Source organism: Indicator indicator, chromosome Z, assembly GCF_027791375.1.
Source record: "Indicator indicator isolate 239-I01 chromosome Z, UM_Iind_1.1, whole genome shotgun sequence".
Taxonomy (NCBI): domain Eukaryota; kingdom Metazoa; phylum Chordata; class Aves; order Piciformes; family Indicatoridae; genus Indicator; species Indicator indicator.
The window spans coordinates 81,557,916-81,582,022 of record NC_072053.1 but is presented as its reverse complement, the minus strand read 5'-3'; the positions used below and the strand labels follow the sequence as shown (position 1 = coordinate 81,582,022).

The 24,107-nt window shown below is 46.0% G+C and overlaps 1 protein-coding gene across 1 annotated transcript in view; it reads right to left on the bottom strand.

The window, feature by feature from the left end:
• Positions 1–24,107, bottom strand: part of ELP1 (elongator acetyltransferase complex subunit 1) — a 44,704-nt gene that overhangs the window by 16,658 nt on the left and 3,939 nt on the right. The window contains exons 3-27 of the mRNA XM_054398243.1: positions 23,867–23,948; positions 22,025–22,105; positions 21,611–21,696; positions 19,289–19,388; positions 18,273–18,363; positions 17,644–17,767; positions 16,910–17,000; positions 16,224–16,454; positions 15,774–15,944; positions 13,656–13,755; positions 12,785–12,967; positions 11,272–11,378; positions 10,706–10,809; positions 10,077–10,130; positions 9,874–9,979; positions 8,186–8,301; positions 7,591–7,664; positions 6,717–6,795; positions 6,377–6,456; positions 5,303–5,443; positions 4,155–4,240; positions 3,441–3,589; positions 2,506–2,629; positions 1,799–1,896; positions 394–595 (exon numbers count right to left, since the gene is read on the bottom strand). Of these exons, the coding sequence (XP_054254218.1) occupies positions 394–595; positions 1,799–1,896; positions 2,506–2,629; positions 3,441–3,589; positions 4,155–4,240; positions 5,303–5,443; positions 6,377–6,456; positions 6,717–6,795; positions 7,591–7,664; positions 8,186–8,301; positions 9,874–9,979; positions 10,077–10,130; positions 10,706–10,809; positions 11,272–11,378; positions 12,785–12,967; positions 13,656–13,755; positions 15,774–15,944; positions 16,224–16,454; positions 16,910–17,000; positions 17,644–17,767; positions 18,273–18,363; positions 19,289–19,388; positions 21,611–21,696; positions 22,025–22,105; positions 23,867–23,948 (2,860 nt within the window). The remainder of the gene's footprint in view (positions 1–393; positions 596–1,798; positions 1,897–2,505; positions 2,630–3,440; positions 3,590–4,154; positions 4,241–5,302; positions 5,444–6,376; positions 6,457–6,716; positions 6,796–7,590; positions 7,665–8,185; positions 8,302–9,873; positions 9,980–10,076; positions 10,131–10,705; positions 10,810–11,271; positions 11,379–12,784; positions 12,968–13,655; positions 13,756–15,773; positions 15,945–16,223; positions 16,455–16,909; positions 17,001–17,643; positions 17,768–18,272; positions 18,364–19,288; positions 19,389–21,610; positions 21,697–22,024; positions 22,106–23,866; positions 23,949–24,107) is intronic.

Here is a 24,107-nt window from a genome sequence, read left to right as displayed (position 1 = left end):
GTGATCTCTGGAGGCCTCAGATGTGTCAGACACTTCAGCCTTCACTGCCTGAGGTTAACCAAGGAGGCAGGCTGGAACAGCAGTTCAGCAATGGGTTCCAAGAAGAAAGTGCAAGGAGTCAGCACAGGGCAGCCAAGGCCACAGCTAGCTTGGCCACTCCTGGGTGCCTACCAGTGCAGCTGTGACATCTTTGTGTTCCTTTAAGAAACAAAGGTGACCTGCAATCACACAAGCCTTTGGGAAACATGGGATCTTTGTTATCCCTTTAAGGAAAACACTGATGACGATCAAAGTTTTCACTAAATTTTAGGGGGGAAAAAAAAAAAATCAGAATTAACCAAAAATAACAGCAACCAGTTCTGCTCTGCACACTTCCATCTCCTCAAGGCCTACCTGCCATGCTGCATGCCAGGCTGGACAACTGCCCCTCTGTGTAACCAAGTCGTGATGCCATGCACAGGGCTTGCTGCCAGCTGCCACTGCTCTGAAAAGCATCAAGTGCTTTTGCAAAGATGCCAGCACGAGCAAATATCAATGCAGCCTGCTCATACAGCTGCTTCTGGATCAGGTACTCCCCATATGCATCACTGATGTCCTGCAGGGAAGGGACATGAGAAATAACAGGTCAGATGTGGGCAGCAGCAGTCCTCCATTAGTAAAAAAACACAGATGCCCCAAAGTTGCCCCCCTGCCTCAAAGGATCTCCAGACACAAGGTTCCTACTCCATTTTGTGCTTTGGATCAAGCCATGGGCTGAGAATTAGAACATGGAGACGTTTCAGAGAGCTAAAGCAAGACACAGGGAGGTACTTAAATCTCCAACACAAAGGCTGAGTAAATCACTTACTGCAGGAAATGGGGCCCTCCTTCTCCACTCACAGGAGTGGTTTTTGTTAGAATGTCTCCCTGAACCTACTCCTGAACCAGGAGTCAAACACTGGCACAAGGGAGGATATGAGCCCTGCAACTCTATAGGCACATGCTGCTGTGAATTAATATCCTGAGCTTTATGATGCTATTCAAAGCTCACAATCTACATCAAGAAGGGACAGGTGGATTTGACTGGAAACATACAGAAGGAATAAAGAAGACTCCCAATGAGCCAGTCAGGAAGAGACCTCCTTCATGTAGAGAGTCCTTTCTGCTTTCACTGTGTTACAAACAGATTTAGTTTCTGTATTTCCCTTGTTCTTCATTAATGTATTTTACAAGGCTTGTGTGTGGTTTGTATCTAAATTAAATCATACTAAACTCATTCCTTTACATTTTACCTGAGCCCTGGGCAAGCTGAAGTTCTTCAGCAATACTGAAATCAACATGAGACACTACATGCTAAGGAGCAGCACACCTACAAGTGGTCCAAGCTCTCCAGCACTCTTCGGAACAGTTTTAAGGGTAAGAAATGGTCCCCACACAACCTGCAAGTGCCAGACAGAAAGCTGGTATCATGAAGGTCATGACAGGAAGAAAAAGCCTTCTTTGGTTACAGTTCTTCACCATACTACAAGACAGTGCAGTAGAGACTGGACCTGGGTGCTCTCCTGATCACAGGTTCAAAGAACTAACACCCTTTGATGACCAGACCTCCCAGGGTCAGTGCTGAGAGTCAATCCAGCTCAGACCCTCAGAGAAGGGTCTCAGGAACAGCAAAGAGTTGCTGAACTTCAAGGCAAGCAGCTGCTGAACTTCAAGGCAAGCAGCTGCTGTCTCAATCCTGCAATCAAGGAGCTGAGGATGGGCAAACACACACCTGAGAGAACAGAAAGGTAGCACACTGCAGTGTCACTTGCTTACACACCTTGTATTCTTGAGAGCTGGAGGGGTACAGCTTCAAGGCTTCACAATATCGATTCTGATCCTTCACCAAGTTCAGAAGTTCAGAGAAGTGTTCAGGACCTGCAGAGATAATTGATTTTTTGTAGCAATAGAGGAGAAAGCACATGGCTCTCATGGCTCCCAGCCAGTTTGCGTTCACTGCATTAAGCAGCAGCACACAACCACTTATTCTACTACTGTAAAACCAAGGTGTTCACTTCCTTGAGGTTTGCTTCACTTTTCATACAATCACAGAATGGTAGGGGTTGGAAGGGACCTCTGGAGATCATCTAGTCCATCTCCTCTGCCAAAGCAGGATCACCTAAGGCAGGTCACTCAGGCACACATCCAGATAGGTCCTGAAAGTCTCTAGAACAGGAGACTCCACAACCTCTCTGGGCAGCCTGCTCCAATATTAACTGGGAAAAAGTAATCCACAACAGGAACACAACAAGTCTTATTCTTCATGACCATAAAGCAGTAACCATTCTCACTCCTTTCACCCTGCACCTCCTTTCACACTACAAAACACATCACAGAACTAAGTTAACCATGCACTGCCAGGCCGGAAGATGACCTTGTACAATCTTTGGTCTTTGTTCAGCTGTTTCTCCCCAAGAAGCTCTCGAAAACAGAAATGTTTCACTGCAGGATTTCTCCTTAGAGATGCTGTATGTGCAGGACACCTACCACACTTGCTGAGGTGCCCAAGAGCTTTTCTGTATCTCTTCAAGTGTCTGTCTATCGTGTATCGCTGATAATTGGTTTCCATCTTCCGGAGGGTGTTCAGGAAGGGCAGGTATTCTTTGGGGTCCTGCAAAGAAGGAAACTGCACTTGAGCTCATCTGGTAAGACCCCTGTGTGCCCCCCTGTTCACCAACAGACAGTCCTGTATTTGAAGCTGTATGATAACACATTACAAAGGCTTTTAAAACAAAAGAAAAAGTAAGCCTAAGCCATCTTAAAGGATCAATGCTGTATATGTACTCTGGCCAGGGATGACAACTTAAAGGACCAGGCTTCAGCAGTGTCTACAGGTGAGTGGCTTTCAAAATTCAAGGCTATTTATCATGCCAAATGTTGTTTTCTATTAGCTATTATCATGTAAAGATTTGCAGCTGATCAATTTCCCCCACACCAAAGGTCAAAAACCTTGGTAATGTGGATTGGGTGTTTTAACTGGCAGACAGCAGGCTCTCCTGGAAGATCAGGAAACTCTAAAGATCCTGATGAGCATTTCCACGGAGAGACTCCAAATTAAAACTTGCTGTAGGATACGTATTATCGTGGTCACTACTCGAATAAGCAAGAATTAAGACAGTACAAAACTGGGAACAAAATCTGTGCAACCACCACACCTCAGTCCTTCCCTTCTCCAGAGCTCCTTCACCACGCTCCTCTAGAAAACTTTATTTCACCCTTAAGCACAAGCAGGTTTCCAAGGCTGTGCTCAAGGAGTACTAAGAGGTGCAGAGACATGTCACCTTCCCAGCATCATCCCAAACACACACAGGGTTCCTGAGCAACTGGAAGAGAGCTATGGCTAACAAAACTTGTGGGATCATCTGAAAGAACTTTTGGGAAAGCAGGCAAATAGTTGCTTGGGTGGAACTGTAAGACAAGACCTTTTGAGACTTTTCTGCCACCATGATGACTAAATCAAAGTCATAGGTTCCCAAGGAATAATCATACAATTCATTGACATCCACAAGGAAAAGCAGGTACTTCAGTGCTTCTTCTGCACTCACAGCTTTAGCATCTGGAGTGGTACTTTCTGTAACAAGAAAAAGAGGCACCAGGTCAGTCACACCATCAGCAGTGGCACCCTGCCCTGAGGGCGCACACCCTTGACACTAGGTAGGGATCACCAGGGTTTGGTCTGTCTTGCAGGAGGGGTTACTTTGCTCCTCCTGGGATACTTCAAGGACCATCCCAAGTACAGTAGCTTTGTGAAGGGCTCAACAGTGACAAGCAAGAAGTACCAGCACAGAATAAAAGCGAAGGTTGCCAGTTTGAGATTGCAGGATCCAGAATGGCAATCTCCCACTCCATGATGAGAGAACCAGAGCTCTGACTGGAAAGAGAAACAGTTCCAACTCTGGGCTGCCTGCTGACATATAAAAGGATAACCTGAGGGCATGTACAGCAGGTTATCTTAGCTGACTTGTTGCTGTTCCATTAACACAAAGGTAGTTCCAAGTACATTTCTGTTTTCTGGCTGACTCCATGAACATCCACCTTAAAGCAACTTTAAGGGTGAACCACGCTAACAATAAAAGCTCTTGCAGACCACCCATTTGCAAAAAAAAAAAAAAAAATCTGAGTTCCTGATACACCACCTCGAAGATCATGAACCTTCTGGAGAGCAGTTTCCAGTTCTGGAGGACTTTTCTTTACGTGTGATGTCAGTATTGATAAGCAGTATCTGCAGAAAACAAATAAAGTGAGAAGGCAGAAACACTGCTTATTGCTATTTTAGCACAGTTTGTGCAAGTTCTAGTTTACAATACAGTACAAAACACCAAAACAACAACAAAAAATCTACTCAAGTATTTCAGACGTTTTAAAGGAAGATAGGGAAAACATGAAGAGAACAGCAGGTACAGAACAGAGAGGATTTTCCACTCAGCATGTTTCCCCCAAACATGTCACTAGCTTGGAGGTGTGTTTTGAGTAGAACAAGTTTCCTTACCATGCCAGTCAGCATAATGGAGAGAGAAAACCTCTCTCTCAAATCCCAGACAGCTGGACACACTTTTAAGAAGCAAATTTGGCATGAAAATGGTCTTTTTTTAAGGGAAAGCTCTCTAGGAGGTTATCTCCACTTTCATGTATTTCACATGTACCATTTCAAAAACAGTCTTCCTAGTTGCTTTGTTTTCCAAAACTGCTTGCTGAAAAGTCTCTGCATTTACAGTGCTCACCAGCAACCCACCATCTGCTGCTCCTCTATCCATTGTTTCATATAAAAGCCACCAATGGTTTAATACTTCTTCATAACCACTGTTATTATTCTGTTTTCCTGCCCTTTACCCTTGGCTGGTGTTGATTCATCCAAGCAGGATGGTTACCAAAGAGCTAATCAATCAGAAATATGCAGATTCAAAAGTAATTTAATCTCAAATGGAACAGCTGAGATGTCTCCAAAAGGCATCATCCTGTGATGAAAATCTTGTTTGTCTGTCTCCTATGCCACACAGACTGCTCCTAAACTGAGTATATTTCTTAAACTCCTACCAGCATCCTGCATCTATTACTTCAATCCTCACAGTAAAAAGTTGCTATCTGTGGAATTATCATATGCTGGCTTTCAGGACAGCATCCTCAGCAGACAGATGGTGGTGGCTACATGAGTTTGGTGAAGCACAGGCTCACCTCAGCAGATCTAAAGCAAAATAACTGATGTTCAGGACAGCTTTGCTTTCTGCAAGTGACTTGCTAGAAATCTGTCTAATGGCTCCTCCACCTACAAGAAGAAAAAGCTCACTTTTGAGGGTCGATGCGTTCCATGGCAACTCTCATCACGTCACATATGAGGTTCACTTTTGTCTGGTCAGGGTGGTGGTGTGGTTGAGAGTTACTGCTACCATTCAGAGCTGGGTACATACTCCTTGTGAAGTCCTCTTCTCTAAATAAAAAGACAACCATGAATACCAGCATGGTCCTTCACATAGCCCAGCACAGAGGCAGTAACACTAAGAAACACAAATGCACACAGAAAATAACTACTCAACAAAATAACTCTCATGTCATTCAGTACTAACACACAACCTGACATGCTACCAGAAGGCTCTCCAACATCCCTAAGCCTTCCCAACCTGTTCTCAGACAAAAGAACCATTGGAAAAAAACAACAAAAAAAACCTGGTCAGAACAACTACTTCAGCTGCACAAAAAATCAGAAGGTAAGATTTTAAAGATGGAGCTATCTTCTAGCTAAACACAGAGCATTTCTGAAAATTCAGCCATTTGCTTTTATTTCTAGACAAAGATTTAAGGTCAGGTGAAAAGTTAAAGTAAAGCAGAACAGCTAAGTGATAGCTCCAGATCCTAAACAATTAATTACTTCAGGAAGCTTGAGAAGTCCTGAAGCTACCTCAAAGCCTCTTGTCACTCAGCCTTTGAGAATGAAGTCAGTGGACCTGATCTGGGTATCTGAGTATCTTGGCCTCAGGCTTCAGATAAGCAGTGCTGTCTTGCTCCTCTTTGTGAGGGAACAGAACTTTCTTTGTTCATGCTTACCCTTGTACAGCAAACTATAAGACAAGACAAAGCTGTCAGATGATCCTTGAGGTCTTTTCCAACCTTATTGATTCTGTGATTCTGTGATAACGTACTAACCCCTTGCTGGGAAAATCTAATAGCTGCCTGCAAGCTGGAATTCCCAACAAGGCACACTGACTGTCCCTGAAGCTACTGAGCTTACCCAAGTCTTTGTGACCCAGGATACCAGATTTCTGACTGACTATTTGCACCCACACTGCAGAGCTGCCAGTATTTTGACTGAATAATGTATCACCACTGAACACATGCATGCTTCCCTTTGCAGAGATATACTCACTTCAGTTCTGTGAAAAACAAGTTGATGTAATTCACAGAATCTATTTGCCTGATAAAGGCTTCTGCATTTTCTAGAAACACCTGAAAGGAACAAGAGTATTACCATTTATTCTGAACAAGTACATTAAGTATAAGACCAAATTCAAAGACCTTCTCTGAAGGTGCAAGAGGAATGAAACACTAAATCCAACCTGCCTGCATGAGGATGCAGCAATACAGAGCATCCATCTTTGCTGCAAGCAGAAAAGCACCATCTGCTCTTTTGAGCCCACTGTTCAATGACAATGGATCGCAGGCTAGGTGCCTATGGAAAACAGCACAACAGGACTGAGCATACTTGCCTTGGGGTTGTGGTCATAGAGGAGATTGAGGTTGATTCTCAGCTTCCTCATGCACTGAAATGCTTCCCTGAACATAAGCCTGGAGGAAAGAATCAAGTGTGACAGTTTACATGGTGGATAGGTACATCTGCAAAGAAAGGCAACTGACTAGAATGAAGCACAGGCCCCCTTGGGAAGGGAATAGCCTAGGCAGTAAGCCTACCAGAAAAAAACATTCAAGGTCAGTCAGCCCTGTTCACTGTCAGCCTCTGCAGTGGGACAGACCAGCACACCAGGCTGAGGAAGTGATACAGGCCTTGCATGTTTTTTCCTCTCTTAGAACTGCATTTTAATCTAAAGGACCACCTTCTGTGTCAGAAAACATCATTGTAAATCAATGAAACAAATGATATATGAAAACCAGCAAGCTTCACCATTAAGTGATTAAGATGTCCGAAGCAGACCCACGCAATCTCAATACACATACAAGCCCTTCAGTGGTGAATTGAGAAGCACCTGGCACTGCTGAAAGCTGGACTTATGGTTGGTAGATCCAGAAACAGATTTGTTCCCACTAAGGAGGTAATAGATTCATAGAATGGTCTGGGTTGGAAGGGACCTTAAAGTTCATCTAGTTCCAACCCTCTGCATTTCCACTAAACAAGGTTGCTCAAGGCCCCATTCAGCCTGGCTTTGAACACTTCCAGACTTGGAGCCTCCACAACTTCTTTTGACAACCTGTACCAGTGCCTCACCACTCTCATGGGGAAGAATTTCTTCCTAATCAGCTCCTTTGAGTTTAGCCTCCCTTCTATCCCCAGCACAACAAAACCAGGCCAGCCTCTAACAGCTCAGATGGGGTGAGGGAAGGCCAGAACACACCAATGCCATTTACCTGTCCAGCCACTTCCGAATCTGTGCAAGAACCAGAGCTCGATGGTGGACAGTCTCCAGATTTCCTCTTGGCATCTGTAACACAAGATCCATACAATTACTTGTAGTTACTCTGCTTACATTGAAGGCAAAGTCAGGACTGGCAAATTTTCCAGGCCTGCCTGCTATCTCCTTTCCATTCTGTGAACCTCTGATGGCTCTGAAGAATGAGCTTAGCACTTCAGACAAACTTGTGCCAAGGCTAACAGAGGGCTGCTGATGAATATGGCAAGTATTTGGGTGAGTCTGAGATATATACCACAAGATGCCACAACATGGAGCACACCACCTCAGCCATTAGGGAAGTTGAGAAGACTTCTCCAGTTCTGTTCACACGCAGCTGCCTATGCTAAGCCTGACTCACACAGGCATGCTTAAAATCCTTCTGCATTCAGCCAGCCAGCTGGCGATTCACAAGGTGCTGGAGCCATGCCTGTTCAGGATAGCAGCTTTGCAGCACTGCACATGTTATTTGTGGACTGGCCATCTGCCCACTGAGATGTCCCCCTCCACTCTCCCTAACAGCAGACCTCAACAGACACAGGCTGAGCACTGACCTGCAGCACAACCTTTGTGTCCTGGGGCACAACGGTGACGATACGCGAACCTCGCTCCACCTTGCGCAGGGTCTCGCTGTTGGGTGCAGCAGTGCTGCTCAGGCCAGCCTGAAGGGCTGAAGACAACACATTTGTCAGCACACATGGAGTGCCCCCAGTCAGGTTCTGCTAGGCCAGACTGGACCAACTGAGTCAACAACACACCAGTGATCTCCAACAGCTCCAGACAGAAAGGGGATCTCTTAAGGCCAAGCACTGCTGCACATGAAGTAAAGACAGGTCCTTGGCACAGCAGGGTTGAGGTAGTTTTAGGCTGTGCCTTTAAAATATTTCACAGATCTTGAACAGAAAGTGAATAAATCACTACTGGGTGTAAAAAGGAAAATAATGATAGTTCTAAACAATTCCATTGGAGAGGTATCTACCATAAGAGTTAGTCTGGCAAAACAATCTCTCTTTTTGCTTCTCCAGCTCTGGCTGATGCTTCTCCTGGCTTTGCTGACCTTAACTGCATCACTTTTGTTGTGACTGGTATTAACAACTTTTCTCTGCTTTCTTTCCTTTTGTCCCTTTTGTGTACAGGGGCATACGAAAGGAGACAGAGAAGGGAGAAGCTGTTACACCTCCCCTGGTCTTTGGCCAGGAGGGTTCTTGTGCTGTTTATCAATTGTAAATACCTGTAAATATTGTAAAGAGTGCATATCTTGCACATATTCATTGCATTCCATTGTAGATTGTAGTTTTGCCTGTAAATGCAGCTTTCATTTCCTTCCATCTGAGCTGGTCTGGCGAATTTAATGGTGGGGGGAATTTTCAACCCACCACAAGGGTCATGAGGCTCAACAGACCAGATGAGAGGAGCACAGAGAGATGTAATGGACCAGTAAATGGTCACCCTGCCTTTCCCAGGGCCTTCACAGCGAGATGCCATCAGAAACTCTTCCTAACTGGGACCCCTTCTTTTACCATACACCCCCAAACAGCACACAGATGTTTTGGTTTTATTTGGATGTGGGGGGTAGGGAGGGAATGCAGGCCTAAACTGTTGAAAACAGTGAACGGACAACGACCAGAGGATAAATTTTGCTCCCTGGGAGAAGGATGTGAGATAAAGTCAATTCCTTGTGCTGAGGGGTCTGGAGCACAAGCCCTACGAGGAGAGGCTGAGGGAGCTGGCCTTATTTAGCCTGGAGAAGAGGAGGCTATGGGGAGACCTTATTGCTCTCTACAACTACCTGAAGGGAAGTCGTAGCCAGGTGGGGGTCGGTCTCTTCTCCCAGGCAAGCAGCAACAGAACAAGAGGACTCAGTCTCAAGCTGTGCAAGGGGAAGTTTAGGCTTGATTTTAGTGATTGCCCATTGGAATGGACTGCCCAAGGAGGTAGTGGGGTCATCGTCCCTGGAGGTGTTTAAGAAAAGCCTGGATGAGGCACTTCATGCCATGGTCTAGTTGATTAGATAGGGTTGGGTGATCACTTGGACTTGGTGACCTTGGAGGTCTCTTACAACCTCACTGATTCTGTTATTCCTTGCTCTCCCATAGATTTTTGAAGGCAGCTCCCTTTTAAGCAGTTGCTCTGAGTGACTCAAACCCAGCAGGCTTGCATGTTGACAACAGAGACATTTTCTGGTACCAAGGCAATGGCCACGAGCTGCCAGCAGCAGCAGGCAGCCAGAGTCTGCATTTACCTTTCACTGACATGTTCGTCAAGCAGAAGCACTGACAGGTGTGGGAGCTGGTGGTCACCAACAAGAACTCATTGTATGTTGCAAATGAGGTGATGTTGGAAGCTACCTGTAGGAAAATGATGGAAGTTTATTACTGCAGAAGGTGGAACAGTTCCTTTGGCAGGAGAAAAAAGGGATGCAGCGAGGGGCACAAACTTTGGTACCTCAGTATCATTAACAAAGAACCGGCATCGATCTGTGAGGCCCAAGATCACCTCCTGTAAATAGAAAAGATGACAAAGATAAGCTAGGAGAGTCACAACCCCCAGTTCTTCACACATTGGCAGTGGGTTGAAGCACCTTACAACAAGGTATTGAGTACTTGATGTGATTTACTTAGGGAAGCTGGACCTGGTCATACAACCTCTGCACCAGAAAGGCGTACTCAAGTGTCTTTAGCCACCACTGGCTGGAAACCCAGCTGGGCCCAGAGCAAAGCAGCTCCATACAGCATTCACCTAGAGGCACACTGAAGAAAAGAATCCCTGACACTACCATCAAAACAGCTTGTTGTTCCTTAAGCTGTCAAGAAACCATCACCAACAGGAAACACCAGCAGTAGGACAGCTTTGGTAACTCAATGCAGCCATACTGGCACATTTGCCTTTTGAATGTCACCATTAAGAAGTATCAGTGGACCCTAGGCAGAGGATCATGGTGCATTTTTGACAAAGAACAGGGTTTAGGATTCTTTTTTTGTTTTTTTTTTTTTTGGATGTGGGATGCCAGAAAAAAAAAAAGTGGGCATTAGATCTGCTCCCCAGGCATTGAATCTGCTCACAGGCTGACTTACTTCACCACTGATCCTCATGATAGAAGCCTGCACACAAGAGTAGGGAAACTGCACAGCAGAGCCACTGCTAGTCCTCCAGGGCTCAAGGACTGGAGTAGAAGCCTCTGAAAAGAAGATCAAACTGTTTTCCAGCCAACCAAAGATTCAGTCAGGACAACCACAAGAAAACTAGAGCTGGGAATAAGCTACGCTATCTGACAGAGAAGAGGAATGCTGACAGAGAAGTCCAGGCTTACAGCAGGCAAGAAGGTGATAACTTCTAGGGGCTCAACAGAACCTTTATTCCACTATGAAACAAGGGAGAAGTGTCAGCAGTTCTGAAATCACTAAACCAGTCATCTTTTTTCCAAATCACAAAGTCTGAGCCCTCAGTCCCAGCATGAAGTGCTTTCTGACACAAATCACTAATTTTGGCCTATTTTTTGGAGCAGAGAGAACATGAAAGGTGTGACCATCTACCAAGAAGGGTCACCTGTGTCCCTCAGGTTAAGTGACCTCACAAAACCCTTTGAGAAATCTGTAATGACTACATCCCAGACCAGCTACTTTAATAAGGCCCACCTTACCCCACAGGTACTTCAGGATCTGTCTACTAGCCAGCTGCAGAGCTACAGTTCTGGTCACTGGGTTGCAGCACAGGCTGATTACTTCTCCATCTACAGGCACAGACAACCTGGAGGTGAGAAACAGAACATCAGTCACAGGAGATATATTTATATAACAGCTGGGTCCTGATGTTGGAAGGATGCACATCCCAAGCATATACAGACGCCTTGTTCATGTTAAGGATCTTCTGCAGTCTTTTCAGACCTACCTCAGCTGACACTGGCACCAACAGAGGAACAGCAACTCCAGCCAAAAGGATGGCATTTAACAAATCCAAGTGCTGGGTGCTGCACTTTGGCCACAACAACCCCATGCATCCCCTACAGGATGGGGACAGAGTGGCTGGAGAGCAGCCAGGCAGAAAGGGACCTGGGGGTACTGGGTGACAGCAGCTGAGCAGGAGCCAGCAGTGTGCCCAGGTGGCCAAGAAGGCCAATGGCATCCTGGCCTGCATCAGGAATAGTGTGGCCAGCAGGAGCAGGGAAGTCATTCTGCCCTGTGCTCAGCACTGGTGAGGCGTGGACCTTGAGTCCTGTGTCCAGTTCTGGGCTCCTTAGTTTAAGAAGGACATTGAGATACTTGAACTGTCCAGAGAAGGGCAACAAGGCTGGGGAGGGGTCTGGAGCACAGCCCTGTGAGGAGAGGCTGAGGGAGCTGGGGGTGTTTAGCCTGGAGGAGGCTCAGGGGAGACCTTTTTGCTCTCTACAACTACCTGAGGGGAGGTTGTAGCCAGGTGGGGGTTGGTCTCTTCTCCCAGGCAAGCAGCACCAGAACAAGAGGACACAGTCTCAAGTTGTGCCAGGGGAGGTTTAGGTTCAAGGTGAGGAGAAAGTTCTTCACAGAAAGAGTAATTGCCTATTGGAATGTGCTGCCCAGTGAGGTGGTGGAGTCACCATCCCTGAAGGTGTTCAAAAAAAGCTTGGCTGTGGCACTTGAAGCCATGGTTTCTTTGTCAGGAGGTGTTAGGTATTAGGTAATAGGTTGGACTTGATGATCTCTGAGGTCTTTTCCAACCTGGTTGATTCTGTCATTCTGTGTAATTCTATTACTGTGCTAGTTTCTGCACCATCACACTGCACTGACACAAGCATGCTAGCATACATCCTCTTGTCATGCTGGGTGTGGAACAAGCTGCCCAGAGAGGTTGTGGAGTTTCTACCTCTGAAGACATTCAAAACCCAACTGGACATGTTCCTGTGTGATTTACTCTGGGTGATGTTGTTTTAGCAAGGAGGTTAGACTAAATGATCTTCAGAGGTCCCTGCCAACCCCCACCATGATGGGATTCTATGACTACAATCAAGTGCTGACCAGTAGGCAGCTTCATGAACTGTTTGATTCTTTGACAGGAAGAGAGGCAAATTTCCCAACCTGCAGCCTCCAGCCTGCATGTCTGCTGAGAAACTTAATTTCTTCTAGGCACTGTCCAGAGCTCCTCCTAGTCTTCAGTCAAAACTGACAGATCTCTAGTACCTTAAATTCAGGCACTCTTCTTCAGCTCCAGCCGTGTCAGGCACTGCAGTCAGGTGGTGAAGGATGGACTGAGCAGCATGCTGACCCTGACCCACCACCAGGAAGCTGTCATCTGGCAGCCAGGTGAGAAATCGGAGCCCCAGAGGATTCATCCCTTCAGTGCTGTTGCTGTCCACATCAACTCTGTCACAAAATAAGAGAGACTGGGAAGCAGACAGAACCTGATTTCAGAAGGCCACCCCAATGGAGAAAGGAAGGTCTTCCTAGGTGCAGCCTGGCTGCCCAGACACAGCATAGCTAAGAGAGCTCTAGTGCACAAATACACAGCCACCCAAAGCATGAATCTTGCCACAGGCTGGGCTGGAGATGAAGGATGAGACCAGGGAACCCCATTTGTTTTTCCTAGGCTCCCTTGTCAGCTGTGTACAGGAACAAATGTAGAACAGGGTAGGGTTTTTTCCACCTTGTCATTGTCCCTGCCATGCAAGGAGCTCTGTTGGCTCAGTGTGCCATGTTGAAGGGTCTGGGCACTGCATAGCCATTCCTTTAGCTTTGGCAGCAGCAGCACAAAGTGCAACACCACAATGCCAAGAGCACTAGGCACAGGAAAGTCTGTCTTAGTGCTGTTCACTCACAGCCACTGCTCCTGCTAGGGCAAGAACTCAGTCAAAGGCACTGCTCAGGATAAACTGCACACTGTGCTGCCCTGTTCTTAGCACTAGTTGCAGCCACAGCCTCAGTACAATGAAACCATGTTATCTGACAGCCTCTTCAGCATCCTGAGGCAAGTGGTCAGAGCTGTGACCTCTAAAATACCCAGCCAGGCACTACCTTCTTTCTCCCTGCTACAGCTGTTCCAGCTCTGTGTTACCTATAGGTTTTATCCAGGCATGGTGTTTCCACAGATGTTTTAAATCCATTTCCACCCACAGCTCCAAGCCTGACAGTGGGGTCAGGCATTGTGCTCTGTCCTAGCAAGCAAAGAACAAAGAAGAGTTTAGACATCCTGCCAAAAGAGCCCCTTTCATCTTCATTCTTATAAAAAAAGCAGATGCTACAGGAAACTACTAGAGAAGTCAGAAAATGCCATCCCTGCACATACAGCCAGCACCTAATCCTCATTTTAGGCTGAGGGACACAGTGACCTTGTACTGTCACAACAGAACAGTCAGAGCTAGCAGCAACAGTTCCTTTGTCTCACAGCACACTGGATACATGACACAAAATATAGGACTGCTTTGGGAAGTGCTGGGTGCTTCAGACAGACTCTAAGTGGCTATTCCCAGAGCTAATCAGCAACGATTGCACTAACTACTCAAGCCAAAGTTAGGGGAGAGGGATATAGCCAGCATAACCACATAGCCAAGTGCTGAACACTGCCTTCTCACAAGCCAGTGTGCCACCAAAATGCTCCTGTGCCACGCAATCTACTGAGGACGAGACAACTGAGTTTAAAACCACAGTTAAAACAGATGCATCTTGCTCTTAACCAGAATCACACAATGGTTTGGTTTGGAAGAGATCTTTCGGATCATCTACTTCCAAACCCCTGACATGGGCAGGGATACTTCCTACCAGACCAGGTTGCTTGAGGCCCTGTGATGGTTTGAAACTGTCTTTTTAATTTTTCCTTGCAAAGTTCAGAACAGAGAAAGTGAAAGAATGTAAATAAGTCACTATTGGGTGTAAGAAAGCAAAATAACGATTGTTCTAAACACTTCCATTGGATAGATAGAAATGTTTAAGAACTATTACCCAAAACAAAGTAGGCACTCTGCACATTCTGCGTTCGGCAGTGGGGGCAGTTGCTGGGCTGTCTGGCTGCTCTTTCTTCTTCTCTTCTGGCTGAAGATAACACACTGACCTTGGCAACTAAGTTAACAACTTTCTGCTTAACTAACTCTGCTTCTCTGTCCAGAGGGGTCTGGGGGGGAAGCTCTTGGGAGAGAGAGAGGCCCCTTTGGGAGGGTCCCCTTGGGGGGAAGCAAAGGGAGATCGGTTGTGCTTTTTCTGTTGATTGTATATATTTGTAAATGTTGTGAATTTTGTATATTTGTACATATTCATTGCATTTCATCGTAGATATTAGACTCTGCTTGTAAATACAGCCTTCATTTGCTTCCAGACTGGGCTAGCCTGGTTACTTGGTGGTGGGGGGGAAATTTCAGCTCACACCGACACAGGCCCCAATCCAATCTGCCCTTGAACGTGTCTAGGGTTGGAGCCTAGAGCCTCCACAACTTCTCTGGGCAATCTGTTCTGGTGCCTCCCCAACCTCATGGCCAAGAACTTCCTCAAAATGTCTAGTCTAAACTTAGCTCCTTCCAGCTTGAAGCCATTACCGCTTGTCCTGTCACTACATGCCTCTGCAAAAAGTCTCTCTCCAGCTCTCCTGCAGCCCCCTTCAAATATTGGAAGGCTGCTGTAAGATCTCCCTGGAGCCTTCTCTTCTCCAGTCTGAACAACCCCAACTCTCTTGGCCTGGCCTCACAGCAGAGGGGTTTCATGACTCTGATTGTATTTGTGGCCTCCTCTGAACCTGCTTTAATAGTTCCACATGTTGAAGGCTCCATTGCTGAATACAGCACTCCAGGTGGGGGTCTCATGAGAGTGGAGTAGAGGGGCAGAATCCCCTCCCTCCACCTGCTGCCTGCACTGCTGGGGATGCAGCCCAGGCCATGGCTGGCCTCTGTGCTGTGAGTGAACTGCGTTGCCAGCTCATGCTGAGCTTCTCTTCAACCAGCACCCCAAGTCCTTCTCCTCAGGACTGCTCTCTATCCATTCTCCCTCCAGCCTGGATTTGTGCTCGGGATTTCCCCAACTCAGATGCTGGACCTTGTGCTTGGCTTTGTCGACCTTCATGAGGCTGGCACTGGGCCACCCCTCAAGTCTGTCAGGGTCCCTCTGGGAGGTCTGCTAAGTGTCTGAGTGACCATCACCCTATCAGTCCCCCCTGGAAATGCTCTCAGAGACAAGACAGAGCTCTTACCATATCTGTACAGAGAGACCTTGTTATCAGCATCCAGGATAGCCATATCCCCACTATGTTTGGGATCTGTGTGAAATGCAATCTGATTAACTGCCTGTTGGAGCTGGAGCTCATAGGTACACATGGGAGGAGGCACCACAGCGTGCTGGAATGCTGTGACAAGCACTTTATCTGTGGAATAAAAAGAGAAAGAAAATCCAAGCTGTAACCCAGTCTCAATGCTAGTGAGACTCGTTAGGTTCCCTACTGAAAGTAGGACCAAAGCAGCAGGAAAATACAGTTGCTGTGTCCTTAGGTAATGCCAGTGAACCACCTCTGAAAGCTTCTCTGGTCCTCCTGAGTGACAGCTTTATATTAACAGCAAATTGAAAGTACCATAATCCCATCCAGCCTACATCCAAAAGGCTACACCACCTCTTCTGACCCCAGAGATGACATCCCACTACTTACCTCCATCTATGACAGCCACATTTGCCATATGCTGACTGTTCTCTCCCATCCCATGGTCTGTGGTCCAGTGCCAGTCATAGGAAAGGTAAAGCCAGCCCTGGCAGAGTACATGCAGTCTGTACGGGTTCTCTTGGTCCCACAGCAGGGACACCAAACGATTCTCCTCCAAACTACCAAAATGCAGACTTTGCTTCAGGTACCAGTGGTAGTTCCCTGTGGTCCACAGTTGAACTACAGAAAAACAAATGGTTACTAGAAACTACTACTTGAGACCCATCTCAAACCCTTCCCACCACCACTCTTCTTCTTCTATAGGTGTGTCAAGTGCAATGAAGACAGTAGCTCCAGCCTTCAGCCCATAGGCTCTGTCATACAACACTCAGCACAAGAAGACAGACCTCGTGCAAAAGTATCAATCCTACAAATCATCGAGCTCCCATTATGAGAAGGCATCCATGTTTTATGAAGGGCTCACACCTTAAGCACTTCACATCAATGCCACTTCCAGTCAGAGCAGCCTGCAAGATGCTGTGGACTCAGGCTGAACCACCAGTTCTGCCTGAGATGCACAAGGATCTCAAAGCTGAAGGTAAGCCCCCCAATGTCTCCTAACTTGCAGAGAAATACTACTGCTAACCACGCTTTCTGGCAAGTGTAAGAGCTTGATCCTCACGTAGTGCTCTCACCATAACTCTCTGGGTTGGAGTTTTCCACCTTCAGGTCTTCCAGCCATATAGCCAGGATTGTAGAATCTGCATTCCAAAGCAGCTCATTAACCTGCAGGAACAAACATGGCTCTTACTTATACTGTTCCTTACAAGAGCATACTGGGTGGGTATGCTCTTGTAAGACCATAAGTTGCTCCTTATTTTCAACAACAAGAGGTCCATGGCTTAACAGACTAACAGAACTCTTGTGTATCACAAAGCTCCCACATGATGGAGAGAAGCATCCTGCAGCAGGACCTGTCACAGTGGTTCCACACAACTGAAGAGGCAATATGACCACAAACATGAGAGCAGTACTCTCTTTGCTGACCTTGGTATTAAGACCTGCAAAAGACCTCTCAGCATCCAAAGGGAAAAAAGCTGAGCTGACACCTAGGAGGGGCTTCTCACTTCTCTTACTTGGGATAAAGTGAGTATTTCACCTCACTCTTGCATCCTGAACAGCATTTCTGAAGCCTGGCAGAAAGCATGCAAGAGCCAGACACACCTCAGGGTGATAGTCCCCTATACTTGTCTCTGTACTGTGGCCCTGCATCTGCTCCACAAATTTCTTTATTGTTCTGTTTTCAAGTCACATTTCCACTAGGACCAGCACTAAGTGCCAAGTTAAAAACTTTCTCCTAGAATCTGGTAAAGACCTAGTCCTCCTCTCCACTGTACTCTAACCAAAGAAGCCCAGACACAGCACTTACTTTGACTTGCCCTTTCTGGAATGGGAGGGTGAACTCCCCATGAAGAAGTCCATTCTTCTCCAAGAAAACTACATCATGCCTGTTGGGTTTTTCTTGTGTGGATGCTATCAGGTTTCCGGAGGGTCTAAAAAAGAAGAGCCAAATGAAACGTGGTTGCTCACATAATCAGCAGCTGTCATTTTCAACACCAATCATCTCATGTTTTCACCAGAGGCATGAAGGAAAGGACAGTAGAGGATGGGTTTTCCTCATCAAAGTCATAGACAGACATTTTCCAGAACTCATGATGAGTGTGAGTCCTCATGATGAGAACTCAGGTGAGCAAGTAAATGTCAGCAATAGCAAAAGGATTTGGAATATTCCTGTTTATACAGCTGAATCCCAAACCACTTGACATTTGACACTGTGCAGAGAATCTATCCCTTCTTCCCACATGAAATGCAAGTATTGGGCTGCCCAGGGTTTAAAGGGCTACTCTTCCTCATGCTGGATCAGGAGGAAGCTTTCTTCAAGTTTTGGGGAAAAAAACCCAAACACATGAGAAATTAAACTAATGCTGATGAAAGACTGTGAGGAAGGAATAAAAAGCAACACTCTGCTGCCAGCCTGCAGACTGTTTTGCTACTCACTTCCAGGACAGTGCTTGTTCTAAACCTGAGACAGGTTCACTTGTTGACTGCAGCACAAGCTCTCTGTTCCATACTCGGACCTTCCGGGCACCTACAGGGTGGGAAAGCAATGAGACAAAGGTGTGAAAAGTACTGGGAAGAGACTTCCATGATTTTATGAGGCTAGTAGAGCAAATTTTGAAGCACATGAATAAAAAAAGGAGATTTCTCTTCTACACCTTAAGGAGTAAGAATTTACCCTGTCTCAAGCAGTTCTCCCTTAGTAAGTGTCTCCAAAGGAACTGCATAGGAATTTCAGTCTTGTGCAGCTCACTCACAGCCATTTCTCTCTCAAATTTTCACCATAGAAATGTTAAAATCTTCCTATAACTGCAAGAATCTCCATGATCTGAAGTACTGAAGGCAAACCCCCAAACTAGTGGAAAAGCAGTGCAGTTTGGTGCAGTTCAAGATGCTGACTAATATAGTTTGGAGTAATACAGGGTTAGGGTTGGGGTTAGAGGTTGACTAATATAGTTTGAACTGCTCAGTAACATTTATCACGGAGGACAGTCTTAGAAGAAAAGTATGAGCTTGTTATCTTTTTGGCTTCAGGTTAAAACCTAGAGAAAAGTATTACCAGTCCCTAAATGAAAGTGTGCAAGACCAGACTGATAGTTATGAGGGACAGTAGTTATGGCAACCCAAACAGATTCACCCATTTGGCACTGGGAACCCATCAGAAACTGCTTGGAGCTTGAGTGGTGATTGAACACCAGAGAGAGAAGCAGTTCAGATAGGAACTACTCAGCAGTAACCTCTCCTGGCTTCTTGATGGATGGAAAACCAGACCGCATCAAAACAATGGTGTCTAGGAAATGCTTCTGAGAGCACTGAAACAGGGAAAAGAGCAGTTACCTAGCTCGACTCAGCCTTGCACTGAGTGGCCAGGAGACCACAAACACCAGCTCTTGCCTGGTTTCACCTTAAAAAGCCTCTAACAAGTGTTGGCATTTCAAAGAAGTTTGATCCCCTACCTGTCTCTGGGCAGACAGCACTCACTGCAACATACTGCCCATCTCCTCTCCACGTCACCCGAGGTCTGCCATCATCCCAGGCTGAAGCAGGTGACACTCCCTGAAGTCACACAAAATAAAAGGGCATCAAACCTTGGGAAGGCAACTGCTGCCTTTGCCTAAGCAAGACTTGCCTTGCTAAATCAGCTCTTTCAAGAGCCTTGGCATGAGACTGATCCTCTAAAACACCTTAATGTTGCAAAGCTAGGAATTCATTACTCAGAAGGTTATTTTAGGAAATATTAAAACACCCTCTAAACCAAATCTGCTCCTGCAGGTGCATATGACCCATGTCTGTTCACATGATCATATTCTACTCTTCCTCTTCATCAGGGCCTCTGCTTATAGACCAGCTGTGCACAAGATGGACACAAGGGTGAACTGGGGTATGTTCAAGACTGATGCCAGGAGTCACAACCCCCTGGAAGGAGGAAGGTGAGAAAAGAACACCATCCAGGCAGTCTACACAGCAGACAGAAGGTGGAATGAGAAGTAGCATTCTTGTAAGGCTGTGTTCTCTGTAGAGCAACACATGGTAAAGAAAAGAGACATCCCAACAGAACACAGATCACAGAAGAGGGTAGGAGGGTGTAGGTGGTTTAAAAGGGACATCTGTTGGTTGTCTAGTTCAATCCACTCCTACAGAAGGCTCATCTAGAGCAGGATCACAATGTCGAGGCAGGTTTGGAATCTCTCCAGAGAAGGAGATTCCACAAGCTCTCTGGGCAGCCTCTTCCAGTGCTCTATCACCCTCAAAGGGAAGAAGTCTCTCCTTATGTTTAGTGAAATTTTGTGTTCTAGTTTTTGCTTGTTGCCCCTTAATACTGGGCACCACTGAAGAGTCTGACCCCATCCTCTTGACACCACCCTTTAGTTATTGATCAGCACTAAGAAGATCCCCTCTCAGGCTGCTGTTCTCCAGGCTAAACAGCTCCAAGACTTGTGGCCTTGCAGGACAGATACTCCAGTCCCCTTTGTAGCCCTTTGCTGGACTCACATAATCACAGAAAACATCTGGTCAGAAGAGACCTCAAAGATCATCCAGGCCAACCCTCAACCCAGCACTGAAGGGTCAACACTAAACCATGCTCCTAAGTGCCAACTCCAAACACTGAACACCCCCAGGGATGGTGGCTCCACCACTGCCCTGGGCAGACTATTCCAATGTTTGAGAAACCGTTCAGTCAAGAAATATTTCCTAATATCCAGCCTGAACCTGCCCTGGCACACCTTGAAACCACAGGTAAGAAAAAGCCAGCAGTGAAGTATTTTCAGCTACCTGACTTATCAACAAATAGAAAGTAGGGAAAACAAGGAAGTGTCAAAGGAGCAAAGAAAGAAAATGTGCAGGCACATGGAAGTGCCTCACATGCCCTTGTACTTGGCACTGGTGAGGCCACACCTCAAGTACTGTGTTCAGTTTTGGGCCCCTCACTACAAGAAAGACATTGAGGGGCTGGAACATGTCCAGAGAAGGACAACAAAGCTGGTGAGGGGTCTGGAAAACAGGTCTGGTTGAGAAGCAGCTGAGGGAATTGGGATTTCTTAGTCTGGAGAAGACTGAGGAAGGGGACACCTCATTATGGTCTGCAATTCCCTGAAAGGAGGTTGTAGTGAGGTAGGGGTTGGTCTCTTCAGTACCACGTGACAAAATGAGAGGAAATGGCCTGAAACTGTGCAGAGGAGGTTCAGACTGGGTGTTGGGAAAAATTTCTTTACCAAAAGAATGGTCAGACATTGGAACAGGCTGCCCAGAGAGGTGGTGAAGTCACCATCCCTGGAGGGGTTTAAGAAATGTGTGGGCATGGCAGTTCAGGACATGGTTTAATGGCCATGGTGGTGTTCAGTTGATGGCTGGACTCGATGACCTCTGAGGTCTTTTCCAACTGAAACAACTCTATGATTTAAGACTGGGGATGCTCAGTAGCCCAAATCCTTCTTCTCTTGCCTTCTGTGAGCTCAATCTAGTTCTACTTCATCTCCTCCCAAGCCCAACTCCATGCTATTCCTCTTGATCATCCAGGCAATCTGGTATATAGCACACATTCAGCATGCTGATGTGAAGGTGGCTTTACCTCTGCAAACATCAGCTCCATACAAACAGTACTTCAGCACTCCCAGCTGCTGTCTTTCATGAGGAGGACAAAAATGCTGCCTTTCAATTAACAGCAGAAATAAAGAAAAGCCTACAAAGACAACTATCAGCCAGGCAGTGGCAATCTGGCACCACAGGAAGAAGGGAACTCTTTACAGATGCCCATCATAAGTGAACTAGCATAATACCATCTGCTTGCGATGTGCTGCCTCTTTTCCCTCTGATCCATGGAACTGTGTCTCCTTTTTGCCCCAGCCAAGAGCCACAAACTTTCCTAAAGAAGAAAGAATCATTGTGCTGTAAGAGTCACAGAACTACTCTGCACGGTGTGCTAAACATTACCATGGCTCCAAGCCACCCACATCTTCCATTCAAACCTGCAAGAAATATACCCAGCCCAGAAGGACCTCCAGTGCAGGGAACTTAAATTTAATATAGGCTGTGTTCCAGTACCTTACTGGTGTTCATTTTGCCCAGCAGCACTACAGTCTAAAATGTCTCCTGGGGCCCATTAAGTGTTCAGCTGCATTTCTTTACTTTCTACACAAGATAACACACCAATGATATCAGACCGAACAATTTCATTTCAGTGCAGCTCTCACCTTCCCCAAACTCATCCTGGTGGATTGGCTTCTCAGTAATTGGCTCAAAATCCCTTGTCATCATGATAAGTGTTTGCTGACCTGCAGGGTAGATATTAAATGCAGTGTTAAATGGCTACTCCAGCAAATCAGAACTCAGTGTTCTCCTGGGCTGTCATATCGTTTTGTCACGGACTTGAATACAGAAAATAGTTCTAATTGCAATGATAGTGAAGACAGAACATCCTTCAAAACAGAAAACAGTGAACTGGAAGAGAGGAACACTTTCAAACCTCCTTCTTCAAGAATATGCTCCCTAATTCTAAGCCTAACCTTAAAAATGTTCATTCCATCTTCATAATAAGTAGCTGGAATTCTTAAACCTTTCCTCTTAAGATACAAAGGACAAGAAGGTGATTTGGAGCAGTTGGCATGGATTTATGAAGGGGAACCCACACCTGACCATACTTATACTCTTCTAAAATGAGATGACTAACTCATAGATATGGGGAGACCAGTGGGTGTCATTTTGACTCCAGGAAGGCATGCCCCTGCACATGTGGGCAAATGTTTAGCATCTTCATCAATGACCTGGAGGATGGGACCTTCAGCAAATCTGCAGATGACACAAAACTGGGAGGAGCAGCAGGTACACCAGAAGGTTATGCTGCTGTTCACAGAGACCTTGTCATGTAGGTGAGATGGGCTGTCAAAAACTCAACAAGGGAAAAAGCCATGTCCAGTACCTGGAAAATAATAACTTTAGGCACTAGGACAGACTGGGAGCCAAGTGGCTGGAAAGCAGCTTGGCCAACAAAAAAACCCAAATCTGTGTTTCCTGGGCTACACCATGTTGAACATGAGCCAGCAGCATGCCCCTGCTGCACAGGTGGCTAAGAGCATCCTAAACTTCATTAAGTATTGCCAGCAGACTGAGGGAGTTGATGCTCCTCCTCTACTCAGAGCTGGTAAGATGTGGAATGCTGGCTCGTTTTGGAGTAGACAGTAGAAGACAGACAAGGACATATCAGAATGAGTCCAGAAAAGGGTCACACATATGATTAAGGGCTTGGAGAACCTGTTGAGTGAGGGTACGCTGAAAGAAGTCAGACTGCTCTGGAAAGAAGCAGGGATTTTCATTTCAGAGTGATTTTCATCTACATGTATAAATGTCTGACATGGGAGGTAGGATACAGAAAAGAAGACAGAGGGAGAGTATCAGTGATGCTGAGCGACAGCACAAGTGGCAACAGGCACAAACTAAAGTACAGCAAATTCCATTAAAGCATAAGGTACCCAGAGAGGCCGTGGGGTCTCCATCCTTGGAGATATCTACAACCTGACTGGGCACAGTTCCAGGCAACTCACTTCAGATAACCTGCTTTGAGCAAGGGGGTTTCAAGAGGTGATCTTCAGCGTTCCCTTTCAACCTCAGGTAATCTGTGACTCTGTTTTCCTTGATGCTAACTTTATTTTCTAAGTGAGACACGTCTCTAGCCATAGTTGAACCTACGACATGCACATTTCCTATCAAAACATCAAAAGCAGTTATTGTTACTAAGAAATCAAATGGGGATCAAAAGTAGGGGTCTCTACATTAATAGAGGTAAGATGAAGTATGCTTCCTTGTAAAATCTGAAAGACTGTTCTATAAAACCTAACTTGGTTTACCAAAGCACTTCATGGATCATGAAAAGAAATCTCACATACAGGATCAGGTGGGTTTCATCTTTCTTTAAGTCTCAGTCTCAATTTCAAAACTTTGTACTTTGATTTCTGCATCTTATACTTAACTCTGTTTTACATTTTGGCAATATTCAGATTACTCCTAAAGGTAGAAAGCTCACAGGCTGTTGTTGATACCTGTTGCAAGCAAAACAAGCTCTTGGTCAGGACTCCAGCTCATGGTACTCAGACCGCTGTCCACACTTCCAACACATTCCACCTGCAAGACCAAAATAAGATCACAGAAGTTCTGGAGCACCAGTACAGCACATAAGCAATCAGCCACCAAGGCAGTCAAATCCTCTCCTATTTAGAAAAGTCTCTACCTTTTGTGTTGAATGAAACAAAAGAAACGTTCCTAACCAAAGACAGTTAACCA